Source organism: Artibeus jamaicensis, unplaced genomic scaffold, assembly GCF_021234435.1.
Source record: "Artibeus jamaicensis isolate MK-2021 breed Jamaican fruit bat unplaced genomic scaffold, CSHL_Jam_final scaffold_1964, whole genome shotgun sequence".
In the NCBI taxonomy this organism is placed as follows: Eukaryota; Metazoa; Chordata; class Mammalia; order Chiroptera; family Phyllostomidae; genus Artibeus; species Artibeus jamaicensis.
In genome coordinates, this window is record NW_026522030.1 from 25,607,597 (window position 1) to 25,624,285 (window position 16,689).

Sequence of the window (16,689 nt, forward strand, 5' to 3'; positions counted from 1 at the left end):
GGCATTTATTTTTTCAATGTTACTCATTTGGAGGAATTCCCTTTCTCTACATTCCCTGGCCTAAATACACCAAATCTAAATCTGCCAGTTCAAGGGCAATTTTAAGTTCTCTAGTTCATCCAGACGTCATGAATCTTTTCATAAAACAGCACGGCACGAATGTGAAGCTGTGGGGAAAACTCTTCTAGTATTTATAGTTTGTTCCTGACGCAAATTTTGCATAGGAGACAACTGCTCCCGGATTAGGAAGCATAAGTCACTAACTCCCACTGCTTGTGTGAATGAGCATTCTTGAGCTGTGACAGTCTTCCTGAATGAGTGGGCCATAGAGACACTCTTTATGTACTGACTAAAGAATGGGAAGCTTTAAACCAAGGGTATTTTATCATCTAGTGTTCTGGCTAGGTTTGTTCCAAGCCTAAACGATTAGTCACTCAGTAAATGATTTCCATAGGAAAATCTACTCTTACACAATCAACGTGTTCATGTTCCTAGAACTATCTGACCTTGAAAATTCTTGAAACATGTGCTATCTTATTAGAAGATACTAACAAAGACTCCAGGGTTCTTCCTCATTAAATTCACTAGCAACATGCCATTACTTTCTGTTTAAAATTCTACTTAAAAAGACATCCTTACCACTTCTATTCTCCACACAGTCTCACATGCTCTTTCATGTTCATAAAGAGGATTTTTCTATATGTAGGATTGAATTCCAATGACAGCCACCCACTGGATCAATTTCATCTCACACAAGGCTTATTTTTGGCCCGTAAGCTAAATAGGATCCAGCAGAATCTTTGGAGAATTCTCAGGTAGCCCCACACGTTCTATGCGTATTCTGCACTGCTCTCTCTACTTTTTATTCCCTTTCCCAAGTCTCCTTGAGCCATGCACTGAATTCATCTTTCTTTTTGCCAAACCTGATTAGAATATATTTCAGTGCACTAATTATTCTATATTTTTATCACTATTACTATTGAGAGCCTAGAGGCGTCAGTATGGATGCCTGACCAGTTCTTCCAGGAGCTTCCCCAGGTTCTGCCAGGCAGAACTACCCAGGCTTCTCAGCATGTGGTCCAGGACTGGCGGCATCAGCATTGCCTGGGAGCTGATTTAAAATGCACAGACTTGGGCTTTTCTCTCAACCCATTGAGTCTGAATCTTCATTTTTAACAGGAACACTAGGAGAGCTTTTTGAGAAGCTCTGGTTTATAACACTGTAAGTGTAACCAAAGGCAAAAGGCCCCAGTGGGCATTGAGATGGAAATGTACACTGGAACATAAAGCAAACCTAAAAATAGCTAGATATCCAAGTGTTAAGTGGGGCAGGCACTCTTGTAGAGGCTGCACAAATGCTACGGGTATGGGTAGCAGATGTGCTTTGTCCCCAATGACCTCGTTCCAAATGGGAGGAGAAAGGGAAAGAACTTAGACACCAGAGATGGCTTAAATTTCCCCGCCCTTTCTAGGAACCAACCTTTGACTCAGTTTTCTCCTCAAAGCTCCAAGTCTAGAAAGTTCATGTAGTCAGGTGACAGAGTTCTGAGGTCCTCCTCCATGGGCAAGTCTACTCTCTGGATAAGGGAGGACAAGGCCAGTGCCAAGAAAAAAATCTGGGCAGAAAGTTTCACCCTAATGGCTACAGAGCATCAACACAAAGGAAGTGAGGAATGGGTTCCTTCATTATCATTCTCTCAATGCCTACTGCTGAGGGGATAACCCTGCAGAATTCACAAAAGAAGTGTCTGAGAGCTGGAACACTGTTTGCACTGGAGTTTTAGAGGTCCCAGAGCAGAGAGAATAAGGAAGGACTGAGAAAGAATTTTCTTTGGGGAGAAATGTTGGCCTTGCCACCACTGTGTCGTGGGGTTTCTGCAGCACTATTCTGAGAATCTGAACTTTTTTCCTGCAGGCAGAAGACTCAGAGGACAAGTGCCTGACTCCCATCAGAGAAAGCTAAAGCTTCCTGTGGTAGAGGGATGTAGATGACATTTGGGTTAGACTTGTATACCCAGGGGTATCAGAACAAGGGATGGCAAGGGCTCCTTGAAGAACAGAGGGAGACGGCATGGTAGAAAATCTGTGTGGGGAGTCTTAGGTCCTGACAACAGAGCCCCCTGGAGGACCAGAGGGAACCAACAACGCAAAGCTGCATTCCAGGGTGCTGAGGAAGAACTTGCTTCCACCAGCTGGAATAAAAATGTGTTCGCTTCTGTCATGGGAATTATAGAAGTGGGGGCTGCAGAGCGGAATCTCCAAAGAACCCACAAAGGGGTCCAGGTAAAAGGTCCATGAATCAGCTCTGAGCACAATTCAGGCCCCAAGACACAAAGCCACCAGCAAGCACACTTCCATTCCCATCCCTTCCTCCTGGGCAGCAGAGGGGCTGAAATCTCATTAGCAAGCTCCAACTTCTACCCCCATGTAGCCGGCCTGAACTGGGGGAGGACAGGAGACTGGCCCTTAGCCTTAAATCTTAGCCCAGAGTTTTGATTTCTGAGTCAAACAGGACATGCTATTTCCCAACTGAGCTTTTGTCTGCAACCTAAAATGACCAAAGAATTGTGTGTTACTCAACAATGAGTGGGAAAATCTTACTCAGGTCGGAGCTCAAGTCTCGACCAGTGACTCTCGCCCTCAGTTGAACTTGGAGGCACTGAGGATCTTAAAAATACAAAATGCCAAAGCCCAAGCCTCATCTGAGAGCCACAGAATCAGAATTGCAGGAGGTGGGCCTTAGGAATGTATATCAAAAATGAAAAAAAATAAAATAATAATTAAAACTTCCCACTTGATTTCAGTGTGCAAGGAGTTGCATGCCATTGTTCCAGGCATTCAAAGAGATTTCTCCCAGTGAAATAACTTTTAAAAGAACAATGAAAAACAAAAATAAAATGAAATTAGTTTAATTGTCCCAAGTTGTGTTCATCAGTATTCTAGGAAGATAAACACCATCCTCTCTAGATTTCATTTTGAAGCCAAAGGCTGTTTTATGCTTTGAACATAACCCAAAACTGAACAGAGCTGATGAGTTCACTTCTATGTGGGACTGAAATGATCAATCTAGTGTCTGAAGTTTGGAAAAGCCTTCCCTCCCTTTCTCAGTTACTAGCCAGGTTGCCAGTGATTAACAGATGGGAAGGCTTTGGCTTGGTATCCAGCATCCTGCTGACATCTAAAGATCTGATAACACCTGTCCTTTATGAGCATCCTAGCTGGGTCTGGTGTTGGAGTCTGCAAGGTCCCAGCACTGTGGAAAGACATTCTACGGGGATCTTACTTGCCTGCTCTCCACCCCGTGGACGGCACCCTCGTGGCCTGGCTGATGCTGGCTAGAGGTCTCTGTGCCTCATCCTTTCTCCCAGTGGACTGTGGAATGCCTGCCGCCACCACCCGTGTTTCCACACCATGCTGTCATGAAGGCAATCAGCACTGCAATTACGTCCAAGCAGCCCGTCCTCTTCCATGCTCACCCATTTCTGTTTTAGGGATTTTTTGTTTTTGTTTTTTGTTTCTGTTTTAATTTCTTTCAACACAATTCATTCTCTGGCTCCAAAGAAGGAATCAATCCCTGAGCAAGGTAACGATTCCATGGAAATCTCAGTTCCAAGCTGAACAAGGAACACACACGCCAAGGACAGCAGAGCTGCCATTTTCATTCCTTGGGCTTTGCAAACCCGCTCCCCAGTGATCCCAGGCTGCTGCTGACTTATAAGCCAGGGAACTTGCAGTGTTTTAAAAAAAATCCCATCAGAACAACTGAGAAAATATAGCTGAAACTTTTTATCAGAAATATTTGGAAAAGCTAAACTTCTTCATCAATTACTATGTGATGACAGCAAAAATACAGAACACATATAAACTCCAACTTGATCTGTGGTCCTTAACTTGGAATGTATCTTTAGACCAGCAGGGAAATTATAAACATCTATTTGCTATTTGTTTGTTTTTCTTCAGCTTTAAAAGGGAGGAGAGGGAAAAGAATCAATTCTAAGAAGGGCCATTATCTGTATGCTGTGGCTACAAATCTTGTAAATACCCACAAAGATTCTACCACATAAGCCAAGTGAGGTCAAGCTCTAATTGGTCACGCTGGTTTATGGCCCATGAGGGCCGTTTATATCTATGATTACTCTGGGCCAAGTCTCTTTCATTTCCACTTTCATTTATTACTCCTTGATAGCTGGTCCTTAAGTAAATACTTAAAGAAAAAAAAACAAAATCAGTCTTTTCGAAAAGCAGATATTTTTGTTTTAAAGACCTGATAAAACTAATAAACGAACAAGAAGAGGAGAGGAAAAAAGGGCAGAGTACATCTTTATAGACTTCAGCTTAATTTTTATTTTTGATAAATAAATTATTACTTCATTTAAAGAGAATTTGAGAGATTCCAAGTTATTCTTATGCCAGAAAACAATTTTTTCCTATCACTAGCTAAGTCCATACTAACAGAAATAATTGATAAAAATGAGGCCACAGGGATAAGAAGAGCTCAGCTCTCCCAAACACTGGCACCACACAGAAATGTTCAAAACAAAATGCATCAAAATCCTTCCTAAAATAGAAGCTTCTTACTACGCACACTGAATAGTGCATATATCAAAGCACATAGACCACTTCTAAAATTTTAAATGCCCGACCTTCACCCTGCATCAAGTTCACCTCCAACAGTTTCAAAAGGCAGTTGGTAAAATTCAAATAAAGTCTGAAGCTCAGTTACCAGTAATGTACCAACGTCAGTCTCTCAGTTTTGACCAAGGTACTGCAGTAATGCAAGATACCAACAATAATAGTAAACACTCGGTACAAGGTAGCTGGGAATGCTCTCTTCTGTCTTTGCAACTTTTCTGTAAGTCTAAAATCATTCACAAACAATAAGTTTACTTAAAAATGAACAAAAAGCAGTTGTCCTAAAACAGGGTCTCTGAATGTAACTGAAAGCTGTATTCTCCAAAACATGCTGGGGGAAACAACACACCCACACACAATGATCTAGACATTTACTACAGCAAATGTAGCCAAGCAGCTAAACTCAATTAAGAGGAAGAATTAATGGAAAAGACAATTGCCTGGGGTGTCTGGATAAGGCATCCAAACATAGCTAGCTTGTTTTATATACTCCTGAAAGGCTGTTTGTAAATCAAACTTACGGAATGCTGATCACATTTTGATCACTCTAAGGAAATGTGTGCATTTGCATAGATGTTTAATAAATGCCAGGAAAATGGGAACACTTATCATGTGACAAGAATTAGGACACTTCCATTGACCATTGAAGCTGGCTTTGCAGGCATCACCTTTGTCCACGGAGTTGCTCTGCAAGCCACGGAGTTTATGCTTCCCCAGCAACCCTTGCCTCACAGGCCTCCCAGTCTCTATTCTCCCTTTCTCTGCCAAGCCACTTTGTGTGGTTTTGGTTAACTCAGAGCTATTACAACGAGGAATTCAATTTATGGACAGGTACCAATATGCAAACACAAGCCTTGCCCTCCACAATACAACATGTCTTTGGGCAACAAGACCAAGCAAGTATGAATACTCCACTGAACAAGAGAATCTGAAGCAGGTAAATGCCTGACAACTATGCTTGCTCTTACCTGGGCTCATGCTGAAATACTGCTCCTGGCCCTGGAGCAGACTCCTGACGCCAGCCCTCCTTTTCCCACCCCACTGGTCAGATGGAAACTATTACCAGTCCTAGAAATCCAATTCAAGATCTAATAAAAAGGATGCCTTAATTCAGTCAGTCCAGGTAAGAAAAACATGCCAGGGAACTGGTTTCTCATCCATGGATGAGTTAAGGAGCATTCTGAGTTCCAAATGGATAAGGGGCTAGAAAATAGGTCTTAAATTGTTCAGGAGCCAAACACATGGTTCTGCTCATAGTTTCGCCTGGGACTTGCCATTGTGGCTACAAAATCTCATTAAACACTCAGGATAAAAATAGTATGTGTATATCAGATCATTGTTCAAAATTATTCATTCCCCCATCACCTCTTCGGGAAGAGTATAAGTCCCCTGTCCTAACTTGGCTTTGGCCCTGTGACTTTCTTTGACCAAGAGCATATAGGCTGAAGAGGCCACATGTAGTCCTGAACCTATGTCTTAAGAAGCCTTGCATATTTCTAGCTGTGTTTTTGCACTCTATACTCGCGATAGAAAGCAGACCTTCTATGCAGCTGCTGCTTCTTCACCCTACACCCTGGAATAAAAACGCATTGGACGAAACTGCTCCTGCTGACCTACAAACCCATTAGCAAGACCAGGTAGGTCAAAATGATGAGTCTAAATAATGATGTTATAAAGCCACTGGGTTGGAGGGTGGTTTGTTGTGCACATGATTTTGTCCATAGTTGAGCAGTAGACCCTATCCTCTCTCCAGATGCAAAAGCATCAGGTACTCACCACCGTCAATTCCAGGCCAGCCCATGAAGTGAGCAGAAATCTGCTTCTCATCCTTCCCATACTCGTTCTTGGCTACTAACTTGTAGTCCCCATTGTTCATGTGGGTGGGATTATCCAGCTGGAGGCAGCCGTGGTACTCCGTGTGATTGGTAACATGGATTTTAGTACAGATGTATTTGGACTCATTCAGTATTGCCCCATTATAGAACCACTGAAGCGCCGGTTTGGGGTTCCCTTTCACAGTGAATGGAATGCACCAGTGGTGGTCTGAGGTTGGAGATTCGAGAAATGTGATAGTTGGAGCAACTAAATTGAAAAAGAGAGAGTTAATAGCATCAGAAAGCTCAAAGATTTCCCCATCTCCAGATTTCTGTCATCAATAGGGGGTTTGATTCAACCATTGTTTGGTTTCAGAAAACACACATGACCCGCAACCCTGGAATCCAGCAATATTTTGTATCATCATCAAGGCTCATGCAACTCCCTACAGAGAGCTTCAGAGAGATTCCTCTCTCTGCTCTGCCAAAGACCCGTGCATCACAGCTATTTTTCACATCTAATCAGTGTGGGAACCAGCTCCAAAGAGATCCCAGAGGTTTCTGACAGTGGAAAGGGTTCAACTGAAGTTGACTTCGGTTTATATGCCTTGATATTATATAGATTGATCATCAAAACATTGAGGGCCACTATTTTTAGAGTACTTCACTAAATAATACAAATAATGACTAAGATGACTTTGGAAATTTTGCCTGCAGGCCAAATCTCACATAAATTACACAAAACAGATCAAATTGATCAATACAGTTAATGTTCCTACCAATGCTGATTGATTTTACTGATTATCAATAGTAAATGCTCTTTAAAAGCATCACATTTCATTATAATACAGTGGAGGTTTGGGGCTAGGATTTCAGATGTCCTTTTTCAGATCCTTTTAATGCCTGAAATTCTATCTAGACATGGACAAACTAGAGATTGTTTGAACATTAAATATAAAGCATTTTATGCTTTGGGAAACAAATATTAAGAAGCATACTTAAACAGAGTAACTATCCTAAGTGAAGAGGTTCTTCTAAGTGAAGAAAAACCCCTAATAACTGTTTCTTTCAATATGATCTGACTGATAATTATACAACCAAGGACTAGAAAACACCTTTGAGACCTAATGGCATCATTTTCCAGATGAAGAAACTTAGATCCAGGGAGGTTAAGTAACTTGGTCAAGGCTGCTAAGGGAGGCCGATCTGAAACAGGAATCCAGGACTCCTGATGTCTAACCCAGAAGCCCTGCCCCTCACGCACTGCCTCCTGGTTGTACCTGTTCCTCGCACGAAGGGGACTAATACACTCTGGTGGGGTTGCTGCCCAGGTTATCTCAGTTGTTAATATTCTTTATCAATTATCCCTTCTGCTCTTTATCCAAACTTTGATAGATATGGTTAATTTTTCAGACCACGGCTCCCATATGAATATCAACATAAACTGAGAAAATTTTAAATTTGCATGTCTTTATTTGTAGGTTTGGGTTACAAAAACAAAAACCATAGTTCCTACCCCACCGTGGGTAGGAACACTTACCTTCCTCCCACCAGCCTAGGCCCCAATGCCCAGGACACATTTATTCATTCCACCATGCTCAAATGAGCTTTTGGTGAGGTGCTGATTTAAGAACCTTCTGATTAAAGTCAGAAGCTGGTTGTGTAGGTTTGGGGATAACACTAACTTCAGGCTCCCAGGAAAATCAAAATGATGAGAAATTATGAATCCAGCACCTACTGGGTGTAGTGGTGGTACTGGCATTCACAAAAGATTGTGGTTGGTGGTATCAGTCATTCACTCCAATAGTCATATAAGGAGGCCTGCTACAAGTGGACATTAACCAGTGTCTGCACATGCGTGGTGTGTATTCGTGCACGCACACAGGCCCACTTGTGTTTTTCTCTTCCAAATCCTTATTGAAACAGAATAAAACCTCATTAATTTATACCATGCCAACACAGGACTTGCAGTGATGTGAACAGTATATGTGACTTTTACTAAATTCACACTGAATGCTACAATCTGGAATGTTAAGATATGTGTCATGTTATTTATAATACTGGAAAATAATGCACATATACCTAACAAGCGTTAATACCCTCTATCTTAGCAGAGGGTACCCACCCTCTATCAATGTATACAGAAATTTAAAGCAGTTATCACAATAAAAGGCTTTTGCAGGTGATAATAATTTTCAATAATTTAAGTAGGACTCCTCCAACCTTCTCATGGAAACTTAATATCAAACTAATGAGGTTTTACTGCATCAACAGTAAAAGTAGGTGTTTATAAATAGCCAGCCCCATTCTTTAGGTATCAAAATTTCAGAGTTTAATATTGCTCTTATATAGAAAAATTTAGAAACTGGTTGATCAGAATTTAAGCTAAAACTTATGAGCAAGAGGAAGGTAATCAGCTAAATCTATTCTTTCAAATAAAAACGGGAAGGCACAGAGGACAAGCTTAAGATTAAAAAGAAGCTCAAGGCAAAGACAACACAGGAGGAAGAGAGATTAGCAGAAATAGAACAAGTGAAAGAGACTGATAACATTTCTTAATTAAGTATGCACAGAACACTGCATACACATTTTTTAACACACTTAAGCAGCACCCAGAGTGCCCCAACAACAAATGTAGGTGTGTCCATGATCATTTGCTATTAAAAACACATGCTGGTCTGATTACGTACAATGCACAGTGAGGTTCACAGAATCTTGATCTTCTCCTACAAGATTTTCTGCCACACAAGAGATTTGCTTTCCACTGTCATCAGATGAAATGTTAGTTATCCTTAAGGAGCCCTGTGTGTGGCTTGTTTCATTCTACAAATGAATTAACAGACAGAGATAATCTTTGTTAGGAGTGATCCCAAAGTGACAAGATTTGGGGTTTCTTCCCCTGACTAGAGAAAATAATTAGTAACATTAGAAAAAAGGCTTCCAGCCTAATCGAGTACAGGCAAAGGAATAAATCAGAAGTTGTTCTATTTCTCTAGATTTCAATTGTTTGATATGTGAAATTAATTTAATCCTCGAACGCCTACCTACCTTCCTCCAAGGGAAAAGGAGAGTCACTCACCTTGTTCACGATGACACAAAAAGCTCACTAGAGACATACAGCCTCTCCAGATTATTGAGTTTACGTAACTAAAATGCAAACCTGCATTAGTCTTTGTTAATTGAGAATAAATATAAAGACACACCAAAAATTCCTTGTACGTGGCTCTATAAAATACTAAATGGTTATCAGTAGGTGCATACAACCTCAAGTTCTGAGACACTCTCTCATCTGTCTATGAACACAAAGCCAAAGACAAGCCTTACCATATGTTTGGAAACCAGATTACCGACATCCCAGTACAAATTCGGAACTGGATCGCCCTCAACACTACACGACAATGTGATAGACTTTCCTTCCTCCACAGTGAGGTTCGGCGCAGCCAAATTTGCTGATGGCAAACCTGTGCAACATGAAAAGTAAATGGAGACATATACAAATAAATGCATTATCGAAATTATAAAAATAAAATTGCTTTAATTAATGGCAATTTGTTTAATTTCTGAGACTGACTTACATTGATCTGAAAAAAGTACCAAGTTGATAAGATTTGCAGATTTAATGTGAACCAATCGTGTGTAATAATAAGATTACTAAACAGATTTTACCTATTTCTTGAACATACTATTGTAGAATAACTTTTTATTTTAAGAGACACTAGTTTGCAGAACTGCGTCCCCTACTTCTGTTTCTGTTCGACCATTACTAAAGCAGGCATTATGTCTGTGGACCATCTTAGCTCCCCATCTCCTTCCCTCCACTTTTTTTATAGTCAAGAACAAAACAGGGAGAGGCATCTACATTCTTTGCATAAATCCATTTTTTTGCATTAAGTACCTCATAAATCTAACCTACTACCAGACCTGGATTTGGAAAGAGTCAGACTATGGAAAGAAAATATAGCATCAAAGCATTTTTCAAAGACATGAAGCTTGAACCGTGACAGCATTACAATGCTTCCGAGCCATATAAGTCATAGTTAAATATTATGGGTAAAACTGGTCATCCTGTTTATGATATGATGAAAAAAAGTAGATGGATCCTTATTCCAATAAAAAGTTCTTCGTGGAAAAATCCTGAGAAACTGTTAGTTATCTGATAAAATTTTGAACCTTAGAAACATTTTTCACTATTTCAAGACAGCATCAATTTAATACTTTTACATTTCAAAAGCTAGTTTTCCTTTATTGACGCTGCAATCACTTCATTAAACTATCATGCCCATGGGGTGCTTACACTGCTTTTAACCATATAGGAATCAGAGTATTTTTCACATGAAGACGGGTCTCAGAGAGTATAGCAATAGGTCAGGTCCTTCCAGTCAAGCTAGTTAGTCCCTTGCTTGATATCAGAAGCTCTGCTTGGGACTGAATTCAACCCAACAGCTGTGTCCCATGGAACTATGACACATGATTAACTGAGGAGTAACCTGAAGATCAGAAAAGGCAATTCATCTTCAATGGCTGTTAAATTGCAATTAACCCACCCACCTAGTGTTCTGTGACCCATGAGCCTCACAATACTATGCATAAACCCTTCCTTTATGAAGCCTTCCTTAATGACAAGGCCATTATTCTTTATTACTAAAGCCATAGTGAAAGAAGATTTATACAGCATATGTCTCATGGTGTTCCCACCCTTGTCAGAGGACTTCCCAACAAGCTCTGGCTTTCAGTGACTGGTGTAACTTCCTCAGAGATCTTCCTTCCTGTCAGCATCCAATAGAGTACAGTGTTATGTCTTTCATGGCACTTCAGAAAGGCCCCTAACACTCCGAGTTCTACAGAACAATGAAGCAAATATGAGGGATCAAGAGTCAGTGCAGTTAACAGGAATGAGGACTAGATCAGGAGTCAGGAGCCCAAGACCCTAAATCTGACTCCTATCACATGGCCTTGGATGAGTCATTTCCTCTGTCCCTGTGTTTTTTTTTTTTTAATTTCTATAAAATTAAGCTGTTCATTTACAAGATCTAGCTCTAAGTCCTTCTAGTTCCAAAATTTGGTGACAACTTCCACAACAATTAAGCTTTCCAATTTATTAAGAAGGTGTCAAGGCAAGATACAAGATAAGGGCTCATTTAGTGAAAAATCTCCTTGAAGTCAGTGGTATAATGTGGATGACTTTTTTAAAACTATATATATATTTTAATCAAAATATAGAGTCACAAAGTTTGAAGAGTCTATAAATCTATAAAACTTGTTGTGAAATATTCCATCTACTTTGTGATAAACAGTCTGTTTCCCCCAGAGGCACTCATTTCATCTGTTCAGTTCTTCTTTAGACCTGGATCGCTACATCGCTAAATAGCATGCTCATATTGCTACTTCTTGATTTTTCTGTGCTAACATTATCTGCTGACCTGTCACTGTGGACTATAAGGCTCACATTCACACAGAAGGCCAGCCCTGCCCATATTCCCATAGCACACTCAGCATATTCTGTCTTCACACCCTGACCCATGCTGTGAATTAAGATTGTCTAGATGTAGGTGTAAAGTTTATTATAAAAATATGGACCCTACAAACAGCTGAATCATCATATGTAATGGTAATATTTTATCAAATTTAAGAAAGCACTAATTATAGGCTATAACATCATGATATGTGCCATTAAGAAAGAAAGTTATGCCAATTCAACTGTGATGCAATGCCTTCTCACCATATAGACGTCCTTTATTTGGATGTTGGACCTTCTAGATATCCCATCACCTGTTTTCACCCTTTGCTTCCTCTGTTCTGTGCTTGTGTCTATTGGTTCTATTTACAGGGAGATTTCCTTAGACTGGCCTGTCAAACTGCTTTTGAGGTTTTCATTACTCTGTCACCTATTTAGTTTCCAAGACTCATCTTTTGATGAATGGTCTTCTATTTTTATAGTACCCAGTTTTTTACTCTGACTTCTGTGAAAGATTAATCATAATTTGTTTTTAAATGTTTTATTTCCATACAACTTTGTTTCTTGTAACTTTTTTCTTTCTCTTTGACTGTTTTGTACTTGTCTTTTATATTATAAGATATTCTCAAACAGTTGGTGATCCTTGGCCAGTCACACATGCATAAGAATGAGGTATTAGAGCCCTGGCTGGTGTAGCTCAGTGGACTGAACATGGGACTGTGAAGCAAAGAGTCACTGGTTTGATTCCCAGTCAGAGAACATGCCTGGGTTGCAGGCCAGGTCCCCAGTAGGGGACACATGAGAGGCAGCCACACATTGATGTTTCTCTCCCACTCTTTCTCCTTCCCTTCCCCCCTCTCTAAAAATAAATAAAATATTTTTTAAAAAAGAATGAGGTATTAGAAGCACTGCATATTTATTCACTGTTGGCTTCAGTGGAGGAAAATATTATTGGCCTCCTTACTGGGTACTCCCTGAGGTCAGTATTATTAAATCATTTTGGGGAAGGCACTGGTCCAATTATTCAGATAATGTTCTTTAAGCATCCTCCTTGGGAGAAGAAGGCTGGAAATATCAATATTCAGTATGTAAATTCATTATTTTCTTACATTTCTCACAGTCTCCACTCTATCTAAAGATCCTCAAGGCCTTTGTTTTATGTTCTTTACAGAATAACCCTGCTTACCCTGCTTGGGGGAGTGGGGGTGCAGTCACCTGGGACGTATGGAACCAAATGGGATTAACTCCTTCTTAACAGACTTTCCACCAATGTCCTGTGTTTGGCATCACCTGTACTGTCATTTCATGAGCCTCGTAGTAGTTCTGCAACATAAACCACGCTTCCCCTTGCCTTTCTCCATTGCCAACTTGGTAACCAGCATTCTCAGTGTTAAGTCAGTTACTACTCATCCATTACTGCTCTCATCAGTTACTGCTCATCAGTTACTACTCCCTGGCTTGCAATTAATGTGTGTGTTTTATTGACCCTTCTTTATACTTATAGATTTATCTGCTGATACTGTGGGACCACAGAGCCAGGGCCTGCCATGGTGCTTGTTTTTAAAGGATGACCCAAGGCCTCCACAACTAGAAACAGCCAGTGGAGCTTGGAGACACCCCTCTTGGTACCTCAAGTACAAACCTATGGGGTGAATTCCCTACCTTTTACAAATGTATCTCCTAATTTAGAAATTCTCAGCAGGAAGGGGTAAAAATAAAGAGGTTCTCAGCAGAGAATCCTATGCCATAATCTTAATTTCCCCTGTAATATCTAATAGAATGTTCTTCAAGCCTAAGTTTGTATAACAATTCTAAAAATATTTGTTTAATTATAGCACTCACTGGGCATTCACTAGACAAGATACTCTTCTCTAATACTTGAAGTTTTTGTTTTATTTAATCCTTACAACCAATCTTAAAGTTAAGTATATTGGCCTCGTTTAATTAAGGAAGTCTATAAATTTTGGAAAAGTCAAATCCATCTTCTAAAGTTGCCTTTATCCATGGATTTGAACCCCACACTCAGGGTCGTCACAACTACTGTATGCTACCCCCCAAATTGTATATATCCATGTTAGCACAGACCATAAACACCAATATATATCCATGATCTAGGAATTTTGTTCATTTAAAAAATAGTTACATTTCTACTTGTGAGGGAGGAGTGAGTCTCTCTTGTTTATAGAGAAATTATATCATGCTGTCATAGCAGTTTCCAAAGGAATCTGTGCAAAATTGGCCAAGTCTAGGCCTTTTAAATGTAAAGTCTTCCGCAAATGAGTAAGCATCTGACTCACGTTAGTTCTACATTAATATGCTGGCCAAAGACTTAATAATGGAAAAAACAATCTGTACTTGAAATATCACTTGAGGTTTAATTAGCACAATAAAAATGAATTGTGAAGCATGAATAGCCAAAGCAGAATAAACCATTTGCCAGGCACTACTTCCTGGCTTCATAAGATTTGAAATAGGCACAAGAACAGAGCAAAGCTCAGCAATGCTTCCAACCGCTTCTAGCACTACTGTAACGGGATCCTGATTTAAACTTCAGAGATGTCTTCCTTTGCATCTGAGAAACCTCACTGGAGATAAGAGATGGCCGGCTGCCCATGCAGATGAACACCTTTATGACAATGTCTCTTGACCTGTGTTCAGGAAAGACATACCAGCCTGTAGACCTCAGCAGAAAATCATCGACCATCTAGTGAAAAGGCTGACTTTCTTTAGACCAGAGTTTGTCAAACTTTAACGTGCATATGAATCAGCAGCAGATCTTATTTAAAATGTTGCTTTTTATCCCAGCAGGTCTGGGTTGGAGCCTAAGCATCCACATTTCTAACACACTCTCTGTTCCACAGACTACACTTTGAGTAGCAAGGGTTTTGACAATGGATGTGACAATTGTTCATGAAGCTTCTGCTTCAAAAGCTATTATTCTTAAACTGACAGGGGCCTGAGCAGTCGTCCACTCCACCAAACTTCCCCCCAAAGTGTGAGTGTGTTCTTTGAAAATCTAATTCTTTGAGATGCTCTGTGGTTAAAAAAAAATCTAATATAAAAAAACTATACAAAATTCTGTAACTCTGATGTTCACTATGCACATTATCATATTTGGAGCACTGAGAAGTCCTACTCTAAAGAAAACCATTTAACATCCATTAACCTTATATTCCCCAAGCTTATCTGAGTACATACCATTTCTTTGTGATATCTTCTTGTGGCTTTACTTTTAGCTGAAGTAATTTCACCAAATATAACATATACACATACTTAAACTCAGATGTAAACTATATTTAAAGCTAAATATTCATATTGATCATATTAATCATATTAATAAATAGCGAGTATTTACTATGTGTTAAACTTCATCTATTTTCTATATAATCTTATCAGTCAACTTTGAAACTCTAGAAAGCAAGTATCATTAATATTCCTATTTCCAAGTGAAGAAATTAAGAAATTAATGAAGAAGTGTCACAAATAGACAGTTTTGAGTGGGAGCTGGCCCTGACTCACATCTGTCTGTCCATGGCCTTAACCAATACATTGATTGGCTGATCCATTACTGGGCTCTTCCATGCCTCTGATCCCTTCCATTACTACACACTTCTTGAGAGTTGACCATATTGATTAATCCCTTTGATCACTAATTTCAATGCAGGGTCTCACTTTCTAATAATTGAAGACAACTAACCTGAAATCATATTGGATTACTAAGCAGGCTTTGTACTGAATGAGATGGAACAACTTGGGTTTTATTTTTCAATACCCTCCCATAAGTCTGAATAGTGTTTTTCCTAATCTCCTTTCAGTGATCCTGAGCTCTGTTCCTTTTGTTTTGGGTCATCACTCTGTATGTGTAGAAATGCTCAAGTAAATTACGATTTTTGTCTACTTTCTGTCTTCTCTCGTCCTGTCATCTTGGAATATCTTCCAATTTATTTGTCTCCTAATCATATATATTTCACTATCAGTAATGAAGCCAGCATGAGCCTGACCTATTTTGAAGAGGTGGCTTTACACCTGGTTGCAAAAATGACAAAATTAGCCAAGAGACTGTCCAAGCTCAAATAGGAAACTGTGCCTCTATGCTGTGTGAGCTGTGTTATGACAGTGACAGCAACTATTAGAATTCTAAACACCAAAATTTCAACAGTAGCTGACAGGTTAGGAGAAAACAGCTTCATTTGCCATTCTAAAAAGGTAGAAAGAAGGAAGAATTTATTGTGCAGCTTGCCTTATTTTAGCAAATAAAACTTGATCTCTAATTAAAGTAAGTAAAGCAGCAAAATAGATTTTGTACATGTTTTTCAAAAAACTCCAGCTAAGAGGCTAGGAAAAATGTTTTATACCAATCTAACTTTCACATAGAGTATTAATATAGCATTTCCTTTTAACTTTCTATAAAACAAAAAAGTAATATCAATCTGTTTTCCTAGTTCAAAACAAACAATGCAGAAAGTATATAGGAATAGGCTAAACAAATGTGTACTACCAATTATGGTGGAAACCTAAGTAATTCTTAAAAATAAATCATTAAAATCAATTTACCTGAAGGAATCAGGCCTCTCCTTCCAAGCACCCGTGGACTGACCTTTCCCATCATAAACAGTATTTTGTTGATGTGTCCTAAGGAGCCTCCACATTAAATTTGGAGGTTGGAAATGTAGAAAATTGATATTGTTGGTATAAATAACAAGGGAGCCAAAGGCAGGACTGATTTCAATCCATGGGACCATTAAGGGTGTTTTATATAGTCACTGCACAGTCCTTCAACCATCGATT

General features: G+C 39.5%; 1 protein-coding gene across 2 annotated transcripts in view; it reads right to left on the reverse strand.

The window, feature by feature from the left end:
* Positions 1-16,689, reverse strand: part of LOC119060018 (BDNF/NT-3 growth factors receptor) — a 137,596-nt gene that overhangs the window by 75,201 nt on the left and 45,706 nt on the right. For both annotated transcript variants that reach the window (XM_037159909.2, XM_053656503.1), the window contains exons 7-9: positions 9,771-9,907; positions 9,137-9,269; positions 6,409-6,714 (exon numbers count right to left, since the gene is read on the reverse strand). In XM_037159909.2, the coding sequence (XP_037015804.2) occupies positions 6,409-6,714; positions 9,137-9,269; positions 9,771-9,907 (576 nt within the window). The remainder of the gene's footprint in view (positions 1-6,408; positions 6,715-9,136; positions 9,270-9,770; positions 9,908-16,689) is intronic.